Source organism: Lynx canadensis, chromosome C2 (genome assembly GCF_007474595.2).
Source record: "Lynx canadensis isolate LIC74 chromosome C2, mLynCan4.pri.v2, whole genome shotgun sequence".
Taxonomy (NCBI): Eukaryota; Metazoa; Chordata; class Mammalia; order Carnivora; family Felidae; genus Lynx; species Lynx canadensis.
Window position 1 is genome coordinate 128238434 of NC_044311.2, and position 22517 is coordinate 128260950.

General features: G+C 35.3%; 1 protein-coding gene across 11 annotated transcripts in view; it reads right to left on the reverse strand.

The window, feature by feature from the left end:
• ROBO2 (roundabout guidance receptor 2) overlaps window positions 1–22517 on the reverse strand; it is a 604834-nt gene that overhangs the window by 164752 nt on the left and 417565 nt on the right. For all 11 annotated transcript variants that reach the window (XM_032594777.1, XM_032594772.1, XM_032594775.1 and 8 more), the window contains exons 3-5: window positions 18400–18557; window positions 15461–15581; window positions 2846–2984 (exon numbers count right to left, since the gene is read on the reverse strand). In XM_032594777.1, coding sequence (XP_032450668.1) covers window positions 2846–2984; window positions 15461–15581; window positions 18400–18557 — 418 coding nt within the window. The remainder of the gene's footprint in view (window positions 1–2845; window positions 2985–15460; window positions 15582–18399; window positions 18558–22517) is intronic.

Below are 22517 nucleotides of genomic sequence, written 5' to 3' on the forward strand. Positions count from 1 at the left end.
ACCACTACACAAACCTTATTCAAATTGCATTAAATGTTAAGCCAAAGAAATGTCATCCTCCACACCACTTCACACAATTGCTTACACAAGAACAATGGCCATCTCCCTAGTCTGAGACTTAAATAATGTAATAGAATCAATGTTGTTGATTTAGGCTATGGTTGGTTAAAAGTCATTACTGTTATTCCTCACCAAGTAAAGAGGTCTATTTCCCCCTTATTATGCACAAGTGAAGCTTATGCTAATGCCTACAAATCTAAGAATGAATAAGCTTCTTTGAAATACCATTTAAAGATTGAGAACTCATGAAATAGTACCTCGTTTCTATCATGATAAAAATATTGACCTCAATTTCTATATTGCGCTGATCCTTACTTTAAGCCTTTCTAATGTACAATTGAAAGCTTATACAGCATTTCCATTTGCTTAATACTTTAAAAATATTAAGCTGGTCACACAAAGCACTGTAGTAGTATCATGCCAGTAATAGAAGAATAAGGAGGCCAGAAACCTATGAAAATGTTTTAAGGAAAGTTAATGGAAGTAAGATTTCTCAAAATCTCAACCTCACCTTTAGAGGTCTTTATATCATCCATTCTAAACATGTAGTATTAATAGTATTGTTTGCTTTTTGTGTATTATTTGAACTTTGAAGCAAATGAATTTGGTAAGATTGGAGAATATTATAGCAACTAAAGGTGTCAGGCTTATGACCTAACACCTACAGAAATTTGGGAACAAATTAAACTGGGCTTGATTAAGTTTTATTTTACCTCAATTCAAAGACATAGAGCCATTAAAATGCAACACACCCTTACTACTTTCTATTTTTGAAACTTTTTGGAACTGGATCTTGTTTAATGATTAAAAATGGCAGAATCATGAGGGATGTTATATAGACATCATTAACCTCTGACATCATGTGACAAAAAAATGGCATTCTCTGTGGCTTTCTTCCTAACACCCCACAAATCCAGTCTAACCATGAGAAAACATGAAACAAATCCTAGTTTGGGGTACCTGCCAGTACCCCTTCAGGCTGTCAAGGTCATAAAAAAATGAAAGACTGGGGAAATATGACAAGCAAATGCAATATTCTATAATATCCAACTAAATAAATACCCTCGATTGGAGACTGGAGCAGAAGGAAGACATTAATTAGAAAACTGGTGAAATCAAAACAATGTATAAACTATAATCATTATGTATTACCATTTGTTCATTCAGAGTAACAAATATTTCCTAGTAATGTAAAATGTTAATAATAGGGAAAACTGAATGTCAAGTATATGGGAATTCTCCATATTATTTTTGTAACTTTTCTATAAACCTGAAAATATTCCAAAAAAAAAGTTTTTGTTAGTTTGTTTGTTTTTAATGGATGAGTATATTTACTCCCAGTAACTGAAAATTAACCTTTGTGTACACTAGGCTAAATTTTACTATATAATTCATCTCTCAATCTTACATCAACATTTAAAAATTACACATTAACTGCTCTCAGCTCCATCAACTTTTCTTGCATTTTAACCCACTTGAGAAGACTTGAGGAACTTCACATTCACAAACTCCTGTAACAACACTCCTTTAAAACTAGATGTCTAACAGCGAAGTGACATAGAGGTAACTTTCCCTACGATACAGGCTAAAAAGTTAACCAAATTAAAATATTTACTTCTTTTATTTCTATAGATTGCAAAGAATGTCTCATTGAGTGTTAAAAATGTTTGGTCCATTTGAGACCAGTGCTGTTGATCATATGACTTCAGAAAATACAGTATCAGAGAAATAATGATAAATAAATCAAGATTTTGAAATAAATGCATAAATTCAGGAAAGTATCCACAGTGGTTGCTGGTGAAAGCAGATAAAAGGCAACCAATGTCTGTGTAAGCAAGTTTAATTTCAGTCAGTTGAATGAAACCAAATTTCTCTCTTTTTTCTTTTAGGAAAAAATTACAAAAAAGGCAGGATGTCAAATCTTATTCAGATGATTGTAGTCGGTTTGATGGCTGATGGCCTTAGTTTCAGAAGGTAACACTAGAAGTAAGGCAAAACTAATCTTAAAGCTAAACTTGCTCATTATATGGGGAAACAAAAAAAATACTTGAATGATTTATTTGGTCATAAAGGGCAAGGTCTCAGAAAAATCTAGACAGCAAAAATGTTAAGTGTATTTTTATAAAAGGATAATAAGCATGTTTGGACTTACCCATGGAAGTTGAGTGACTAGGTTAAGGAGTTTGGTGATAGGAAGATTAGACGGAAAAACAGGTCTCCATGAAGACATGGAAAGTGAGAAAGTGACAGGCAGTCCCTAAGTGAGAAATTCCCTCTGCGGATAGTGATATCCAGGACTTGCTGCATTTTCAGTGTTGTGTTGCACAAAACCTCTCCTTTACTCCAGACCTTGAAGTCAGCTAGACTCAGCAGCCTTTGGTGAGTGATGCTCTGGACATCACTAGGAAAGGAGACAGCATCCAGTGTGGGCTGAAGCATCATGCCAACAGAATAGTAGTTGGAGGAATTAGGATAAATAGTCAAGAGTTCACTAGGAGCAGAATAGCAGACCTAGGAGGGGCCACCTCCGGAAACTTTGATATTTGGGGGCAGTAGATGAAGTGGAGAATCAGGCATTTACGTGAAAATTCAGTGAAAGAGCAATTAAAAGCTTGTAGGACTTCAGTATATTAAACAGCAGATACGTGGCTTGCATATGTAAAAATCAGATGTCTGGAAATAATACACCAAGATATGCATGTCTGATGGTAAAATCAGGATTTTTTTTTCCCTCCTAATTATTCAGTGGTTATCTAATGATTTTCCATCTGTATGATGTTCTTACCTTCCTCTTGGCAAGTCTGCATCATCCTTTTTCCACCGCACAGTTGGTTGAGGATCTCCCTGGACCTGACAACGAAATTCTACAGCTTCTTCCTCCAGCACCACCTGGTTAATTGGCCTCCTGAGAAATGTGGGTCGTTCTTAGGAAAAAAAAAAAAAGGGAACAATGGTAAAATGAAATCAATGCTGTGCATGTCTTAAGAACATTATCAAAAAAAAAAACTCTATCTCAACTATATCTTGATAAGACCTTATTAATCCAATGCAATTGAATAAAATAAAATATTTTGGAACACAGAAGTAGTTACGGTTTGTATATAAGATCATATAATCTTTTGGGAATAAAATGGATTCTTCAGTGAATTCCTGAGCTATGGAAAATCCTATCACAAAAAAATCTGAACAGCGCATTCCACAGAAACACGGAAAGATATAAAAACGATTACTTTAATCTACCCCAATAGCTGAGTGAGAAAACTAAAAGTTGAAACTGATGGAAACTATCAAAAAGGAAACTAATATTAATGTTCCATCAAGAATGCTAGCATTAACTAACTGGAAATAAGACAAAAAAAAAAAAAAACAAAAACAAGAACGCTACAGTGAATACACACAAAAAGTTGTGCTCTCGCACATGGTGTTATTTAAATTTTCCCACTTAGGCTATCACTTCACAAAGACTCAATACTTCCACATATGTTTTCACCTCGTGTATGGAAAGCTATCAACCCGATTTAATTTTTCTTAAATATAAAAGCTGTCAATCTGATTTTTTTCTTAAAAATCACCATTATTATTAATTATTGTAAACTACTGTCATACATAATTTTCTAAGGCCACTTCAATTATCTTCTCCTCAGTGTTTCACAGATTTACCCGTTTTTTCTTTACTTAACTTTTATGTTTCTTTATTTCTCTAGTGTTCAGGTTCAGTTTTCCCATCCTTTACTCCTTGTTGTTAATTTGCACCTATCACCCTTAATTTGCATTTTCCACTCCTCTACATATAGCTAGGGAAAAATAAATCCCTGTCTATGAAAATTTTACCATTGAAGAGAAATATAAAACAAACAGTAGTTTTACAAATCTCTAAACACTTGAATTTCTTGTCTAGTTTCTTCCCTTTTTGATAATGGTCTGATACAGGACACATTACCACTTAAGATTTCATTAGCACATGTCTCCAAATCATAAGCAGTCCAATAGTTCTACTTATTGAAGTAGAAAGAGAAATCAAGGAAAAGAAAGATGAAATCCATTGGGAATTGACACAATTTGTCTGGCCATATGGTCGTATTTAGTCACTTAAGACTTTAGTTTCAAACCCAATTTAAAAATGTCAATAGTGGCATAAAAAAAATTGAAACATATTTAGAAAAAAAAATCTTTAAAGAAAATCAATCACTTCAAGTAGCATATATTAAGAATATAGGATGGAAGTACATAATTTTATTGACTAAATAAGATCTAGATTTATAAAATAAATGTGTAAGTTGCAATAGACATATTTTATTGCATTAAAGTCAACAATCATTGGCATTCAGAAGGAAGACAACTCCATCTCTCCACCGTGAAGTTGACAGTAAGGATCAAAATTTTCTCTAAAACAGCGACCTGCATATTAAGCATTAAGTACCTGCACTCTGAGACCCCAAAATCCCAAGCCATAAAACAGGCAAATAGAACTTCTCATGAAGAGGTTTTTTTAATGAAGAATTTAGAAATAAAGAATAAGAACTTGGAAGAGGGAAAAAAAAAGTTGCTCCTAATTAGATTTTAGGTAGTCAGAATCAATTAACAGTTAAGTGTTCCCAACCCCACCCCTGCTCAAAGACAGAACAAATCTTCATGTTGGATGCAGTCATTTCGTATTATTCTTTTGAACCTTGGACACTACATGCTCCCAACAACTATTTTAGCACTGGCTAGTTGATACTGAGCTACTGTTTCTGGCGGCAAAAAGGCAACAGGATCAGTATAGTATCTTCATATGAGTGCTTAGAATGTTAATAGCAAAAATGAATCATTAGCCCAGAAAGCAGGATTGACTTGTTTTCTTTGCAATCACTCAGGGATGTTCATTCTATTCATCTAAAACTGAAATACCCAATATTAAAAGACAGCTAAGCCACTGTTGATGTCACTTGAGATTGAGAAATGAGGAATTTTCCTGCCCCCTTTGATTTTAATGAGTGTATTGTACTACAACCTCGTATATGGACAGAAGTCATTCCCTCACCCACTCTTCCATTTAGCACATATTAACACAGCTTTTCCTATGTCAGGCTTTGAGCTCAGTAGCTGGTGAACAGCCAGCAGCTTGGTTTCATCAGAAAAGTGGTGGGATGGGCACCTGGGTGGCTCAGTTGGTTAAGCTTCCTACTTCAGCTCAGGGCATGATCTCACAGTTAGTGAGTTCAAGCCCCGTCAGGGGCTCTGTGCTGATAGCTTAGAGCCTAGAGCCTCCTTCAGATTCTGTGTCTCCCTCTATTGCTGTTTCTCCCCTACTTGCACTCTGTCTCTCTCTCAAAAATAAATAAACATTGACAAAATTTTTTTAAAAATTAAAAAAAAAAAAACAACAAAAAAAGAAAAGTGGTAGGAAATGAAGCCAGTCAGATAGTGAATGGCAAGACCATGAAGGGCCTTTCAGGCCATGTCAAGGAATGTGAGTTCTGCCCTAAGAGTGATAGAGAGATGTTGAAGTGTTTTAAGTACAGAAGCAACATTTTAAATAAACATGTGAAAAAGATTGTGTTGGCAGATCTGTGAAAGATGAACTAGAAGAGAAACATGAAGCAGTGAATTAGGTCAAATGGGATTTTGTAAGAAATTACTTCAGCTTTGGCTGACACGATGGTTCTATGGATATGGAAAAGGGGCAGAATGAAAAGGTATCAAAACTGGGTGATCAATCAGAAGTGGATATTGAAGAAGAAAAGTCTAAAAGGATTCTCCAGTTTCCATTTAGCAGATTGGAACAGATTGGCAGGTAAAGCATGGATATGGGGTGTGTATGTCTATGTGTGTGTAGATCATTTCATCACAGAAATGCTAGACAGGAGAAAAATGAACACCTATGCTTAAGCCATTGCTGATCAGGTTTCTGTTACTTGAAGTTAAATGCATTTTTTTTTACATTATTTATTTTTGAGAGACAGAGACAGAGTGTGAGCAGGGGAGGGGCAGAGAGAGAGGGACACACAGAATCAGAAGCAGCTCCGGGCTCTGAGCATCAGCACAGAGCCCAACACGGGGCTCGAATCCACAAACTGTGAGATCATGACCTGAGCCGAAGTCTGACGCTTAACCGATTGAGCCACCTAGGTGCCCCGAAGTTAAATGCATTCTTATTTAAGAAGATAAAGGAGGCTACTTACAAAATAGAAGGGAAAAAGAAAAAGTAAATGTGATCATACCTAGATATAGAAAAGCTCTTGAATTTCAAAAAATAAAAATAAAAAATAAAAAGGGAATCAAAAGAAACTTAAGCATGGTGAAGATATTTTATCAGAAATTAAATCAAAACCTCTTTTTAAAACTAGTATGCTAGGGGTACCAGGGTGGCTCAGTCGGTTAAGCATTGGACTCTTGCTTCATCTCAGGTCATGATCTCATGGTTTTGTGCATTCGAGCCCCACATGGACTCTGCTCATGGCATGGAGCGTGGTTGAGATTCTCCCTCTTTCTCTGTCCCTCCCCCACTCACACTCTTTCTGTCTCTCTCAAAATAAATAAATAAACTTTAAAAGTAATGCTAAAATCATGCCTATTAAAATCAGGAACATGATGGACATGCCAACATTAGTAATCAATAAGAAAAAGAAAGAAAAGTGCGCGTATTGGAGAATAGAATAACAATTTTGATAATCGATAATTGCAACAAAAAATAAGAACTACATAGGATCAATGTAGTAATGTTGACAGTATTAGAAAATGGGTGCTTTTAGAAAAAATGTGACAAATTCATACACTGCAAAATTAGTAAGTCACTGGAATCTTAAAGCTATTTCTATATTATCTATCTATCTATCTATCTATCTATCTATCTATCATCTATCTATCTAACATGGAAAATTTTCATGACATGATGCTAACTATAAAATAAATTGTATAACAGTATGTGAGACTAGTTCCATTAAAATACACATGAATATTTTCAGGCAAAGATTTTGTATGCTTTCTTTAACATACTACCTGCCACAAAATTGCAACATATGAATGCAATGAACCCAAAGGATAAACTTTACATTAGACTTATTCTGAAACTATAATTATTAAAACTAAAGTTGTCTCTTTATCCAGGGGACAGCATCAGGATCCTTGAGGGTTTTATGGCTTTCATACATGTTCTAAGCCCCACTGTTTTATATGGAGACACGTGGAAGAACCTGATTTATAATTCAAGAAGAAGGAAGATACAGGATCCCCTGCTGCTGTTCTGATGAACCCAGCAGGGGTGGACAACTTCGCAATGAACTTTTTCTATTCCCTTCTGCCCTCAAGCAGAGTCTAGTTGCCTAGCAACTAAATAACCACAGGAGAGTATGTGGTATAGAATTTTTGGAAGTCTAGAATTGGCTCATGATGGAAATGTAATTCAATTGACAGGAAAGAGAAATAAAAGACAATGCAAATAAAAGTCATTTGCACATATAGGAGACATCAAGATGGGTTTTATACTGGAGTAACTTAGGTTACACCTTCCAACAAAGTGACACTGACATTTACTAATATGTTGGAGTTTGGTCACAACTTTTAAAGTATTATTCTGGGAATTTCTGTAGTGCCCATTACAGTAATTATCCCTAAATTGTATTATTCATTATTCTAATTGTTTTCTGCTAATTATAATAAAATCACCTTCTACTACAATTTAACTGCCTACAAAAAATGGTATGTTAAAAACTGTAGGTTTGCCTAATATTTATGAAATGGAAATATATTTTTTGTAAGAATCATTTTCCAGTTTCCTTAACTAGACTTTATTTCCAGAAAAATCTGAGAATCAGAAACATGAATATTGAAGACTAAAGAAGTTGTACAGGCAGAAAACATATTTTTACAGGCTTTGCCTTTGCAGTGACTACTATTATTCTAAGCCAAACAAAAGGTGTGCTTTCAGACACAAATTATAAAAATTATAAGGAAATGTCTTGGGATTTGCTGTTTTATGTCAAAATGATCTGCAAATAAATGTAAAGTTATAAGGATTAGATGGTAAATTGGTAAGTAATCCCATTTGATACCCATTAATGCCCCAGGAGTTTGTACCCCATGAAACTTTGCACAATCAAAATAAATATATATGAAACATCCTGAACTACTAAATAATGAGAAAAATTCATTTTGAGGCATGTAAATAAGGTCACTGATTTTTCCATGTTATCACCTTATGTCTGATCACATATTGAAAACTTGGGAAAAATCTCAAGGGCTGTTTCCTAACTGCTTATCAATTAGATTAGAGTCCCTCTGAATGGCCTGATCCCTAATTATATAGCCTTGGAGTGATCAAAGGCAATGTCTTTGCCAATGCAATTAACATTTTTTTTTTATGTGAGATTAACTGGATTTGAATCACCTGCATAACTTGCTTACAAGGTTAATCTCTCTTGAGACAGTAGTGTTGTTTGGCAGTGTGGTACTATGTAAAGTACAGCTCTCAAGTAGTCAGGTCAATTTAGTTTCAAATTGGCATTCTGGAAAATCCAACTGTGTGTGGCTATAATAAAATCAAATGCCAAGTATCACTGTAGTTATGCCAATAGTGTTGAGAAAACAAAATGAGAAAACAATTTATGAGAAAACAATAAATCTGAAATGGGGTTGCATAATATCTCTTAAGTTTCTTATTTACATGCTACAGTGAAAGAAATTAAGTCCCCACTGAACAAGTTTCTCTTTTCAACTGCATTGAATATGGCTGTAAAATTGGCAATGGCTGTGTCATGACAGCTCTTACTAGGATAATCTTAACAATTTTTTAAATAATCTTTGCTTGACATTATGAAACTGGTGTTACAGCAATAATCACATAGGTAAGTCCTTTAGGTCCTATAAGACCAAAGGCATGAAATAAAAGGACAGTAGAGGTAACCACTGCTTGTAAACCTTATCTTAACTTCAGCTGACCTGGAAGTACTTGCCAAGCTATAGTGTCTATTAACCTGGGAAGTCAGATGGCTAGCCTTAGTATGTCTCTTTTTATTTTACTGGGTATGCATGAGGGGACAGGGTTATGATAGCCATTGAATGTGAATTATTGTGCCCTTCCAAAACAGACTGGATGATAATGATCAGACTGTCTGAATGTGATTAAATAAATCCTGGCTGCATTAACTTTTTTTCTTGCCAAGAATTTTCTTTGTCTGAGAGAAGTCATCCTGTGAAGTAAAGACAAACATAGGTAAATGTTTTCAGAGGGGAAAAAATGCTTCTCTCACCATATCTTAGAGGCAAAGTTTCATGTTATCGTTGATAATGTGATGTAAAAGGTCTATTCATCTTACTACTATATTAAATCATTTAAACAGGGTTTGGCACATGGGAGGTGCTCAAGGGATGTTTGTTAAATGAGAAAACGAATAAGAAATGTTTTGCTGTTTTAAAGTTTGCAAGCAAATATTATTTAAAAGATAGCTTTCAATAACAGTCTTAATTTTAATAATGCCTTATATTTGGAATTCTTAAGTGAAGGCCCCAGGATATCAATAAAACTTAGATATTTCTTATGGTTTGGCTCTAAGATATCTTCTCTAATAGCTTTGCCTACTGGCATTCTCTAATAGCTTTGCCTACTGGTACAGTCAGGCCACCACCTAAAATCTCTAATCTAATAACCGAAAATCAACATCAACAGCCCTAAATTCTGTCCTCATTGCCAATGAATGGCTACTTCTCAATCTGATCATTGTACAGTGAAAGCCATCAGTTGACACAGAGTTTCTAATAGTCTTTTTAGTGAGCAGCTATTAAATATGAATGAACAACAGTAGATCACTTGCTATTTGAAGAAAGCCTCCAGTGTAAAAGACAGAACAAGGGAGAAAAGGAAGTGGAGAGGGAGTCAGAAAAAAATGAAGCAGGAAGCATCACAAGAAAGTTTTATTTGAAAAAAAAGAGTTATTAAAATCCTGTGACACAAGAGAATTTAAACTATCCATGAAACAAGAACAGAATATGATAAATGAGGAAGAATGAGAGAAAAGAAAGACCTGGGAGGTTTCACATCTAATTAATAAATATATATTTGACATATAAACTGAATAAAAATTATGGGAAAGGATAATTCACTAAATTGTTTAGTAATTATCAGATTGAAATTGTTCACCAAGTAAAGGGAAAAAAAGTGGCAAACCGAGGCATAGTATTGAAACATTTTAGAACACTGGAATAATGATACAGCACTAAAACTGGAACGAGGAAAGAAAGAAAGAAAGAAAGAAAGAAAGAAAGAAAGAAAGAAAGAAAGAACAAAAGAAAGAAAGAAAGAAAGATCACATAGGAGTCAGAAGCACAGTAGACTTCCCAAAGCAACAGTAAAGCTGAATGATTTTGGAGGAGAGATTTTAGTATTATAGTCAAAGTTTTTTGTTTTTGTTTGTTTTTTTAACTACATTTTATAGCCAGCCATAGTATCAATTAAGTTTCCGATAGAATACATGCTTTTTACCCTGAAATTTATTCTAGGCTCCAGTCAAATAGAAAGCAGGAGAGAAACACTGTTCTGATATAGGAGTTAACCAGGAAAGAAACAAATACAGGATGCAACAAACAGGAAATCCAGCATGAGAGAAAAGGGGAGTAAACGTCAGGATGAAATTCTGGAGTAGATCTGAACAGCATCCAGCCTAGTTAGATGGGCAGGAAGTCTAAGGCCTCCAGGAAGGCAGTAGCAAAGACAAACTTAAGAGCTAAGTAGAATTTAGAGGATTTTAAACCTTCTGTTAGAGATTGCAAGAGTTCATGACAGGGGTAGACAAACATAACTAAAAGGAAAAAATGGCTTTATTGTTAATTTGAAGAACAAATAAGTGCCAGAAAAGAAATGCCATCATAATAGTGTAACATTTGCTCACAGTCCATATTTACATGGTTCTAACCACTCAAATTCGGAATCTTAATACAACCCATGTTTCTAAAGTCTATATACTGAAGGAAAGAAAGAAGGGGAAGTAGAGGTGAGAAGGTAGAGAAGGGGATATAAATGGGTCAAGTCATCATCTTCCAAATAGGAAGTCAAAATAATGTATAAAACTGCAGAATAGGGATATATTTAGAAATATAGAAATAAATCCCAGAAGAAAACATAAAACAGTCTTGTAGTTAAGTTCAAAGATGAGGACTGTGTGTGTGTATGTGTGTGCGTGTGTGTGTTTGTGCGAGTGTGTACTGGAAGGAGGGGTGGGGCTAGTTATTTTTGTATTTCATTATAAGTTTGGTAATAGTTCTAATGTCTATTAGTAGTGTAACATAAAATGTATTTTCATGGATTACTTTGATAAGCATTTAAAAATCATTTGGAAAAATTTACGTCATTTTTAAGTGACAGTGAAATTTTGGATAACAGATATCTCAAACCTACCCATAATTAGAAATTCAATTCTAGTTTCTCTGACAGCAGGATCTTTAGAACTTAATTAATATACATAAAGTGCTAGGGAGTATTCTTTTTGAGGGCATCTAGACTGTGCCATAGATTTTAGTGTCCATTCACACTTTGATGCCTACTTCTTAATTTTATATTTGGTACTGCCCACTTAACTAAGCTGTTATTTATGACCAACATCTATTAAAGAAAAACAAATAGAATAAATGATTCATGGAGTATGGAATAGTAACATTTTGAAAATTAAGTTACACTGATCATGTCTTTGTCTAAATAGCAGATTTTTACAAGATAAACTGAAATGTTCAAACTAAACAACTTCTAAGTCAAGCCCACACACTAAAGAATCAAAATACTTGTGGATGGCTGTTGGATACCAAAGACCTGTTATTCCTTTCACTGTTTTTCTTGCCATTTACAAGTGAATTAGAATTATACATTTTGAGCAATTAATACCATCAATTACTTTTTGTGTATAACGTGCTTAAAACTTTTTTTAACATTTATTCATTTTTTTGAGAGACAGAGAGAGACAGAGTGTGAGTGGGGGAGGGGCAGAGAGAGAGGGAGACACAGAATTGGAAGCAGGCTCCAGGCTCTGAGCTGTCAGCACAGCCTGATGCGGGGCTTGAACCCACGGACTGCAAGATCAATGACCTGGGCCGAAGTTGGGTGCTTAACCTACTGAGCCACCCAGGTGCCCCTGGGTATAACATACCTTAAAGTAAAGATTGAGTTGCAAAGAACATTTAAAATCTTCTGTAGCTACAGAGTGGTCACAGTAGCCAATTTTTTTTTTTCTTTTTAAACAGAATTGCTGCTACATGAAAATAAAATTGAGAGCGGGGAGGGGAAAAATGTACCCAGTTATACTTTTATAAACCCTAGGTCAGAAATAATAATATCTAACAATGATGAAATATAAAGAGGTTTATTAGAAAATGTGTATGGATACAAAAGCACCCAAATAAAATAAAGAATTCCCCATTACACATGGGACACTGGTTATTTTCTCTAAGAACTGAACAAAGTGCCTCTCTCAGGCAATCCTTGTCACATCCTTGATTTGGACAATCACTACTGTTGTTATGTTTTATTTCTGGGTTCAGATGATGTTTTCTTTTTTTTTTTCTTTTTTTCTTTTTTTTCAACGTTTATTTTATTTTTGGGACAGAGAGAGACAGAGCATGAACGGGGGAGGGGCAGAGAGAGAGGGAGACACAGAATCGGAAACAGGCTCCAGGCTCTGAGCCGTCAGCACAGAGCCCGACGCGGGGCTCGAACTCACGGACCGCGAGATCGTGACCCGGCTGAAGTCGGACGCTTAACCGACTGCGCCATCCAGGCGCCCCTGATGTTTTCTTATCAATAATGGAATTTTAGTTTTTCCTTCAACTTAATACTGTACTTATAACCCCCAGGTCAGTTCTGACTAGTTTACACCATCAGATAAATGTTCTTAGTTTCTTAAATCAATTCTTCCAGAGGTACTGCCCCTAGACAAATCCAATCTCTTTGCTTTATGGCTATTTTCAAAATAATTTAGAAGTTCCCCTGTAACTCCTGACATGTCTAAGGACCTCCTATATTTCCCATCATGTCTTTAGGGAACATGAGGTAAATATTTCATAACACAGTCACATTTTGGTAAGTCTAATTGCTTTGGTAATGACATTAAACCCTTTCAATTTCCTTTCGAAGGCAGTATGTACTTTTGGAATGCAACATTTTTCTCTTCCAAAGATTGTGGCAGTTACAGAAAAATAGTAATGAGTGCTTCTTTAAATAGAATAGCTGTACGTGTGGGTTTTCAATGCCAATGTTCAGTGACCACTAATTTCATATCTTACCAGGAAAAAACTGTATTTTATTCATTATGGAGTGAAGCACATTTTGAGACTCTTATAGCTGACTGCATGAAATTGAAGGGCAAACTGATACTTGCCTGAGCTCTGCGGGACAGAAATTTACATGCATACTTTGAGCAATTTTATTTTTACTATTCAATTCCTTTAATGAATTATGGACTTTCTCCTGGTTTGGTCATTTGGGACTTCAAGCTGCTTAGTATCCATACGGAGTATTACCAGAGATTACTCGGTACTCAGCGTGATTGAAAAGAGAGGCTTGTTCTCAGGTACACATTCATATAGCACACCTTAATGCTTTAAATGTAATGGAAATCATAACATGGCTATTTTGCTTTGGGGCGCTCCGATAACACCATGGGATGGCACATCTCAAAGTACAAAAGCAGTTTCTTTTGGAATGTATGCAGAATTCTGATGCTTCGCTCAAACATGTTATAATGACCAGCAGTAAGATCTTACTCTAATTCATTAAACCAGAAGATTATTTTGCTGGCATGAAAAATAACTTAAAAATCACACTTATCTCCTATGTTTTAAAAAAAAATCACACAATATCAACAATAGTCAAATATTTTTAAGCTACAGATATACACACACATGCATACATACATATATATATGTGTGTATATATACATGTATACATATGTGTGTACGTATAGACAAATATCCATACACAGACTTAAGTGGGATTTCAGTGACTTCTGAAGGAATATTTCATTTTCCAATATCTTTAGGATCCCTACTTTCCCTAATTTTCTGTAATTTTATTTCTTTTTCAATTTTTCACAGCTGCCCTATAGCATTTTCCTTTTTTGTTCACTGTGCCGTCTTTATTCTACCCAATTTTCTCTTTCCTAATGCTTTGTCCACAGTTTCTCTGATACAGATCTAATCAAGTTTTAACCTATGAATTCTATTACTCTGCTAAAGAGTCCCTTGGTTCTGAAATCTGAAGAAACATGAATATCATAGCAATGAGGTAGGGAAGCTGATGGCACTCCATTTACAAAGTTTACAAAAAACTCCATCTCTGCTGTTTTTCTGCTGGGCCCCATGTACTCATGCTCCATATTTTGCCTCTGAGTAAGCCAAGGAAGCTCTGTTCCCACTTCAAGGGGGAAGCAAGAAAGTCAGTCCTTCTCTGAGTTTTGTCTTAGGCCCCAAACACCTGTTAACACCTAAGAAAAGCCAGATCCCAAACACATTCCAGGACTTTAGCTTCAAACAAACTTCAGCTGACACTGGCATTAATACCACCCCTTCTGTGATTTATGGAGTAAGACCTATTGTTCACCTGACACTTGCCTTTGATTAGACCCTACCCTGGATTCCTGGACCCTTAGACCCTTTTGAATATAAACCGCTAGTCTCAAGCAACAAACAAAACTCATTCTTCTTTCCTTCAGAGTCTCCCACTCTGTCTGCTATTCTCTGTCATGTATACTATTCAATAAATGCTATTTTCACTTACTCTGGCTCACATTTGATTTCTACCCTGTGTAAGCCAAGGATCCTTTTGGATGGTCCTCTGGGACTCTCTCCTGGGTTCTTGGACCCAGCCTGCCTGCATTAGCAAGAGAGTTTATGGTTGGTTTGTTTTTTTCCTAATTTTGATTGTATATATTTATATGTATGTGTGCGTGTGTAGCTGGCTAGTTTTTTTTATCATAAGCTAAAACTGCAAATATCTAAATTTGAAATTTTTAAAGCAGAAGACAAGTGAAATGTATTTGCACTACACTAAAAAAAAAAAAAAAAACACAACTTACCCAGTGTCTTACCCATAAAAGATACTTAATAAATACATCACAGTGGATAAACTTTAGATGGATATAATATCTCAAACAGAATTTGAGAAAGATGATTTTTTTTACATTCTGATGAAAGGGAAAATCCTATAAATATATATGAATAAAGTAAATGAATTATTGTTTCAAAAGTTCTATTTTTCTTCATATCACAGATTTCATCTGACGGATAGAACCAGAAACCAAGACAAATCCAGTCCTTCACTACTCACCATAAGTCATAAGCAACTGTCCTTCTATGTCCTGATGTTTAGTATTAAAACATATTTACAATCTGAGGAAAAGTATATATAAATAGCAATTTATAATTTAAAAGAGAGCTTTACCAAAGACAGTCAGTTCTGCTGGATCACTGTCTCTTTCTCCCACCATATTGGTGCCAACACAGGTATACATCCCTGCATCGCTTTTCCTCGTGTTGGAGATCATCAGTTTTCCACCACGAATCTGTTAAAAATTAAAAAAAAAGAAAGAAAGAAAGAAGAGAAAGAGAAAGAAGGAAAGAAAGGAGAAAAAAGAGAGAGAGAAAGGAAGGAAGGGAGAAAGGGAGGGAGGAAATGGAAAGGAAAATAAATAGCAAAGGGAAGGTGACTAATAAATCATTTTGAATATTTAAGCACAACATTTTTTTTTTTTCCCTCAAGGAAATAGCTCAGTGTCTAAGACAGAAAACTTTCCCAGTATTTTGGCATGTGTCTTTTCTTCTCTTAAATTCTCCTTCAGGATTAACCTCCATATTCCCTTTCTAGAAAATGTGTTTCATTCTTTCTCTCATCTGGTCCTATTTTGAGTCTTGTGAGTGCTTCTTAAAGCTTAATGGTTAATCTTCACTCTGAAGTAGGTTGAATGAATTGCTATTGATAATTTGTTATCAGAAAGAAGTACTAAATACCTGCTTTTGGAAATATAATGGAATCCAACGGACCCAGAGTGATTCAACAAGCATTTACCAAGTACCTTTATGGGTTCCGCAGTGTTCTAGGCACTTGAGGTTCAGTAGGAAACCAAATAATAAAAACCTCTGCTTTCATGGAGCTTACATTTCAGTTGTTAGCATTAACTATTTATGTCTTACCTTAGCTGTATTTATGAAATAATTTTTGAAGAAGAAGGCAGGGGGGATAAAAATAAATACATTTTTTAATAATGAGTATGAGTTGGTACAAATCATTGGCTTCTAAAATGTGTTCCCTAAATGTTTCCTAAATGAGACACATTTATTGACTGAATAAACCAATGAAAATGTTAAAATGTCTGTTTGTTAAAGAGGATATTGAAGCAGAACTAGGTTTTTAGTAAGTGTATCAGCAACTCATAGCTTCTTTTCCAATTTTGTTTCTTTGTATTTATATAATTCAATGATCTTAACATCACAATGGCCGAGTGTTCTTAAAGAGATATGAGATAAGAACATGCTGGTTTCCTCTGGCAATTTTTATCTCCTAGGCAAACAAAATCCACATAGGCATGTTCTCATCAGAAATATTTCAGGCTCTAAAACTTGTCATGTCACAAAAAAAAGGACTTTCAACTTTGTTTTTCCATGGAACAAAAAGACCATCAACCTGTTAATTAGGTACAGTGGAGTATAATAAACTATAAGTTATAAAAATGTCCCTGGAGGCCACTCCTCCTCCCCCTGAAGCTGAGTTTGGCAAAATTATTTGATTTGACAGATGAAACTAAAGAAATGTTTCAATAGAAGGAAAGTGCTAGCACATTGAGACTTATGTTTCCTTGCTGCAGCTGGAATCTTGAGACCACTATGGGAACCAGTCTGAGCAGGCCTGCTGGAAAATTATAGGCCAAGAGAAGAACGAAGATGCCCAACTGGGTGTAAGTCAATTGCCAGACATGTGAGTAAGGTTATCCTAGATCATCTGGCTGCCAGCACATCTTTTAAACAAGCCACAGAAGCATGAAAAAAACTAGCAAAGATCAGCCAATCTGGAACAGAATGAAGAATTGTCATCTTACCCACAAAACAGTCTAAATAAAATGGTTATCATAAGTCTCTGTATTTTGTGGTGGTTTATACAAAGGGAAAGGTAAATGACGCAAACATGAACTAGAAACCCTTCCACATTGATTTAACTCTGTCACCAGGAACACATTTTCATGTTTGGTACCCAAACACAGACCATTGAGAGCCAAAGTGCCCCCAGTAATGCAGATCCTCATGCTGTCAAGAGTTTAAGCCAGAATCATAGGAATATATATTGTGATCCCCTATATGGCCTGTCCAGTTCTGTGTTATGGTGTAACCATAGTGTGCATGTAAAAAAAAATCCTCATTTACAAGATATTTTTAAATAGACACCTAGACTATATGGATTTTTGACAGAAATGTCACATTTGCTCAGAGAAATGGACATTATTTTAAATAAAGTATATTTATTCTCAATAATTGTATTATATATAAACATTGTATTAGGAATAACCTCAGAAGTTTGAGGCATTTCTACTGTTTCAGTGGACTGGTTCCCATAAGTGTCATAAACAAAAGTTGAGTGGATTCCACAAAACCATAAAATAATTGCATGTCTTTCCCCTTTTCTACCTCTTTACAATGTTCTGGGTGTTTTGTTTTGAATATTAATTGTTATGAACCTAATCACCAACTTCCCTTGAAAGCAGACTATTTTTCTGCAAGAGCTAAACTGCAGAACCATAAAAGTCATGTTTACTTTGATTTTACTTCATACCTCCTAAACTTTTAAATGAATTCATGTATAAAATTTTAGTTATAAACGTTGAAAAATTGGAAAAGGTGCTTGAAGGACCTATCACCTCGAATCATTTTCTCTTATAATTTTGAAAATGGTGTAAAAAGAAATGTTCTAGGTAATTTGTTTCACAGCCATCATCTAACCTTTATCATTCATGTACAGCATGATCAATAAATGTATTTGAGATATTAAAATGAACCAAGTCATCAATATTGTAGTGCAATGATGTATGTATTTGAGATGTTAAAAAACCTAAGTCATCAATATTGTACTGCAAAGACATATTTACATATTCAGATGGGTGCAATTATTACTATATCATCTATACCTGAGTTGTTTAATTTCTGTCTCTTTGAAGACTCATCCTAAAGTTTTTTTTGTTTGGGTTACTCCTTTTCAGTCCTTTCAATGCAGTCTAAATGGTAATCAGCATTCGATGCTATTCTACAATTTTATTAACAATAACAAAAAATAAAATGATCCATTTTAAGACTTGATATTCAATCTCTGTAGGAATTAATTTTAATTTAACTCACACTTATTCTTTCTTCCTTGTCATCAATTCGAACTTTGTCTTTTTTCCAGTAGATGGTGGGTTCTGGATGTCCCCTGGGAGGTTGGCACTCCAGGATTGCGGGCTCTCCAGCTGCCACTACAACATCTGTGGGATTTTGCCGGAAGTCATCTCGTAACACTGAAGAAAAATAATTCAATGTTTTTGAAAGAAAATTCAATGACAGCAACTTTAGCTTTCTCTTGCAAAAAGTGACTTCAAATCTTACTTACTTCATTTTAATAAACGTTGAATATTTACTGAGAACATAGCCATGTCCATTTTAAAATATTCTAGGGTCAACTTAAATGTTCAACAGGGAAATGGCTGACTATGTAATCATGTACCTTTGCTATAAATCTAATTTAAAAAATAAGAAAAGCCTAAGGAAAATAAGAAAAGAAATACTTGTGATATAGTTTTGAGATTAAATATTCAAGGTACAATATTTTTTATGCAGTATGATCCTACTTTCTATAAAGAAAAAACATATATACACATATGTATACAAATGCATTAAAATAAACACGTAAATTGTCAAGTTAGACTTAAAAGCCCAAAACAGGTCATGTGCAGATGGTCTGTGAGCACATATGTATGTCAGTCTGGGAGGGGAAGTGGAGTGAGGACTTTTTGAGAATGCATTTTCTCATGACATGAATATGGACAAGATCTACACTGTTTTCATTACACTTCAGAAGATAGACTCATTGTTCACCCTGCAACGCACTAGCACCCACATACACAGGGCTACATTTTCATTCTCTCTGCTTCTCCACCTGCCAAGCGACATCTGGGCAGCGTGACATTCAGAGCAGAGATATCCCTTATAGCAGTTTGGCCAGTCTGAATTTCCCCTCCTTTCATTAGGAGAACAGCAGGTTGGACCTCCATTGTAACCTCCGAAAATCTGGCATGCCTGGCTCTCCAAATGTCACCTATCTATCTGTGTGTGCATTTCTTCTGTTGGCAGGATGAAAAGCCTGGAGAAATGACTTGGCCCTATCAGATTGCAGGATGCTGGGTTTCTTTAGCAAATAAGGGCCATGTCTATTTTAGGATAAACATTCAAAAAAGTAGTTCAGACCAGGAATATACCATATACCTCAACAGCCTTTGCTTTGTCTAGCTGCCTTGACTTTCCTATTCTTTTATATTCCAACAATGACAACTTTGTTTCCTAAGTATATCTAAAGGCAACACACACAACACACACACAAAACAAACATATGAACATACAGTGCATTATATCTATGCATATATATATATATATATATATATATATATATATAAATTGGTTAAGCTATTTGAAATCAAAATTAGGTAGATTCTGGTAGTCTGTTATGTAAATCATCTGTTACAAATGTGGATTAGGTCAAACCAACTGCCTTTGGTGTCCTATAATGAGACCCACTTCAGCACTCTGCTCCTTTTTGGGCAGAGTCTCTAGGTTAATTGTCATTCTACAAATAAATAAAAATTCCCTGTCCTGAAAATAGCTCCAGAGAGACAACTGAGTGACTTTTAGGGCTTTTCTTCTCTTTTCTCTTGCAACACATCCTTTAACACGGTTTTCCATCTTAATGAAGTCACGGCCCTTTTAGAGATTAGAGAAACTTGTCTCCGTATTGAAGGAACAGTAAGAAAGAATTCAGCACAAATTGCTCACTCTCAGCTTATAAGCTGATTAATTTACTGCCTTTGCTGCTAAGGAAATGTGTTCCATTTTAGCATGGTGAACTGCACATTTTTGGTTCTCTTGTCTCACTGGCAAGAGAGGTGTGATTTATATGCATAGGATTTGCTTCTGAATGGGCTGAGAGAAGAGTGCATTTAATGTGACATTCAGGCAGGGGGATGGGAAGGGGTTAACATCGTGGTTCCCTTTTGCAGGTAAATCCTCCTGGGAAAGCAAGCTGGTGACTCATTTATATTCTAAATACAGAACAGCTGCCTATTTATGCAATGTTAAGACATGCAAAAATATGGTAACAGAGTGGTGAGCACCCCTACAATATCCAGTACTGGCAACAAATGGTGTTTTGGCAGGCCCTCAATCTGTTCCAAAATGACACATCTGGCCAGTTGAAGGACCTTCTCTAGAACTGGTCCCCTAACAAATGACACGCCAAAAAGCCTCTGCTCAGATGGTACTTAAGGCCATTGCAAATCATTCAGAAACACAGTGTTACATCAATTTGCAACAAGCCAAATTAAGAAAGGAAAAAAAAAAAGGTCCTTTGACATGGAGGACAAAAAGGAGAAAAATATCATAACAAACTAAGGACTGCTACTCTTAAACAATGTAACATGTGTTTATGGCGTTCACAAAAAGAAAATGACTCCAATTTGCAAATGAAGCCAAGAAATCTAACATCAACTGTAATTTTAGGCTTTCAGGCTATTCACCCAGAGAGTAGGGTGATATAATAGTATAATTGGTACTGTACCCTCTTCAACTTGTAAAATGCTCTTTGGGGTTTTTGGAGCATCCAGTTAATTCATTTTTTGCTTAGTGATACCATTTCTTTTACCTTAAATCTTTGGGGTAATAAAATGTGTTTCTTCTCTGTCTCAATAAAACATTCAAGAGAAACACATCCTTTACACCAGGTCCTAGCACAGAATGTACAAAACTTACTCTTAGGGAAAAGTGAAGTCATTTTTACTCTTCTCACACCATACCAAAGGTTAAGTATGTTCTGATATTTGCTTACATGTTTCCGAGGTTTTGATATCCATTCATTAATATTAGCAAAATAAAATGAAATAATGTTTATTATTTCCAATTTTTATGCTAGTTATTCATTTCTGTCTTGGATTTTGCCCTACACTTTATTGCAGGTGATAAAGAAAAGAAAGTGTTCTTTGCAGTAAAGAATTCATGCATGTGAGGTGAAAGGAAGTAAAACGGTCTTGTAAATGTAGGAAAGCAAAGCAAATCTAAATTAACTCTATATTTTTTTCTCTTTAAGCCCCTATTGTAGAAAGAATTGAGGGCTACATTTTTGATGTGGCTTGACAAATGAGCCAAAGCAAGGGCACACAGCAATATGTGCAATAACTAAAGCTCCAAACAGTTCTTTATGTAGAGTGAAACAAAATAAAGTAAATAAACCTGATTAACTGAGAAAATAATCTGGTTACAATGACAAAAGCTTAGTGGATAGTGATAAATTATGCTTTAAAGAAAAAAAAAAGATACAAATAGGTACAGTTTTGATATAGCATTTGTTTGTGGAGCTAAATTTAGATACAAAGGTTCAAATCCCCTGGACTGTTGGGGGGGGGTGTCTAATTGGCTAGAACCCAAATATTCATTTCTGTATATGAGCTGAAAACCATAAATGAGAGTACACCCAGGTACTCATAATCTGGGTTAGATTTGCATTCTTTTTACATTGACATGCACTGTGACTTAGGAAGTTATTCTGGAAGATCAGAAAGTTTTGAATTACTGTGTGTTTGATAAAATATAGTTCTTAGTCATGACATAAAGATTTGCAACAAATTAATTCAATTCTCCAGGAACATAATAAACACAACAAGGGACTTGGCACTGTCCTATAAAATGGTGAAGAAATACGAAACAAGCATGACATGATAATGCCTGTGGTAGGCTTTTTCTTTAATATCCCTCCCTCCTGGCATTTATTTTCATGTGTAATCCCCTTGCCTGTTCTGTGGGCTGGACCTAGTGACTTGCCTTTAATGAATAGGTTATTGTAAACTTATGGAATGTCATCTCCAATATTGGGTTATAAGTGATGATAACTTTCATCTTTCTTACTTTCTCTAGCTGTTTTCTCTGTCACTCCCTTTCTTCCTTTATGGAATTCCTTGATCATGTAAGATACCTTTTTGCTCAAAGAAGAGGTCCATTTGACAACAATCTAAAGGCAGCTTCTAGGCAACAGCAAGCAAGGAACTGAGGCTTTCAGTCCAACAAGCTTCCTCAGTCGAGCTTTCACATGATAACACAGCCCTAACCAACACCTCACTGCAGCTTTGTGAGAGATCCTTAGAGCAGACGACTAAGATATATCTGGGTTCCTGATCCACAGATGGAGAATAAATGTATGTTATTTTAAGTCACTGAGT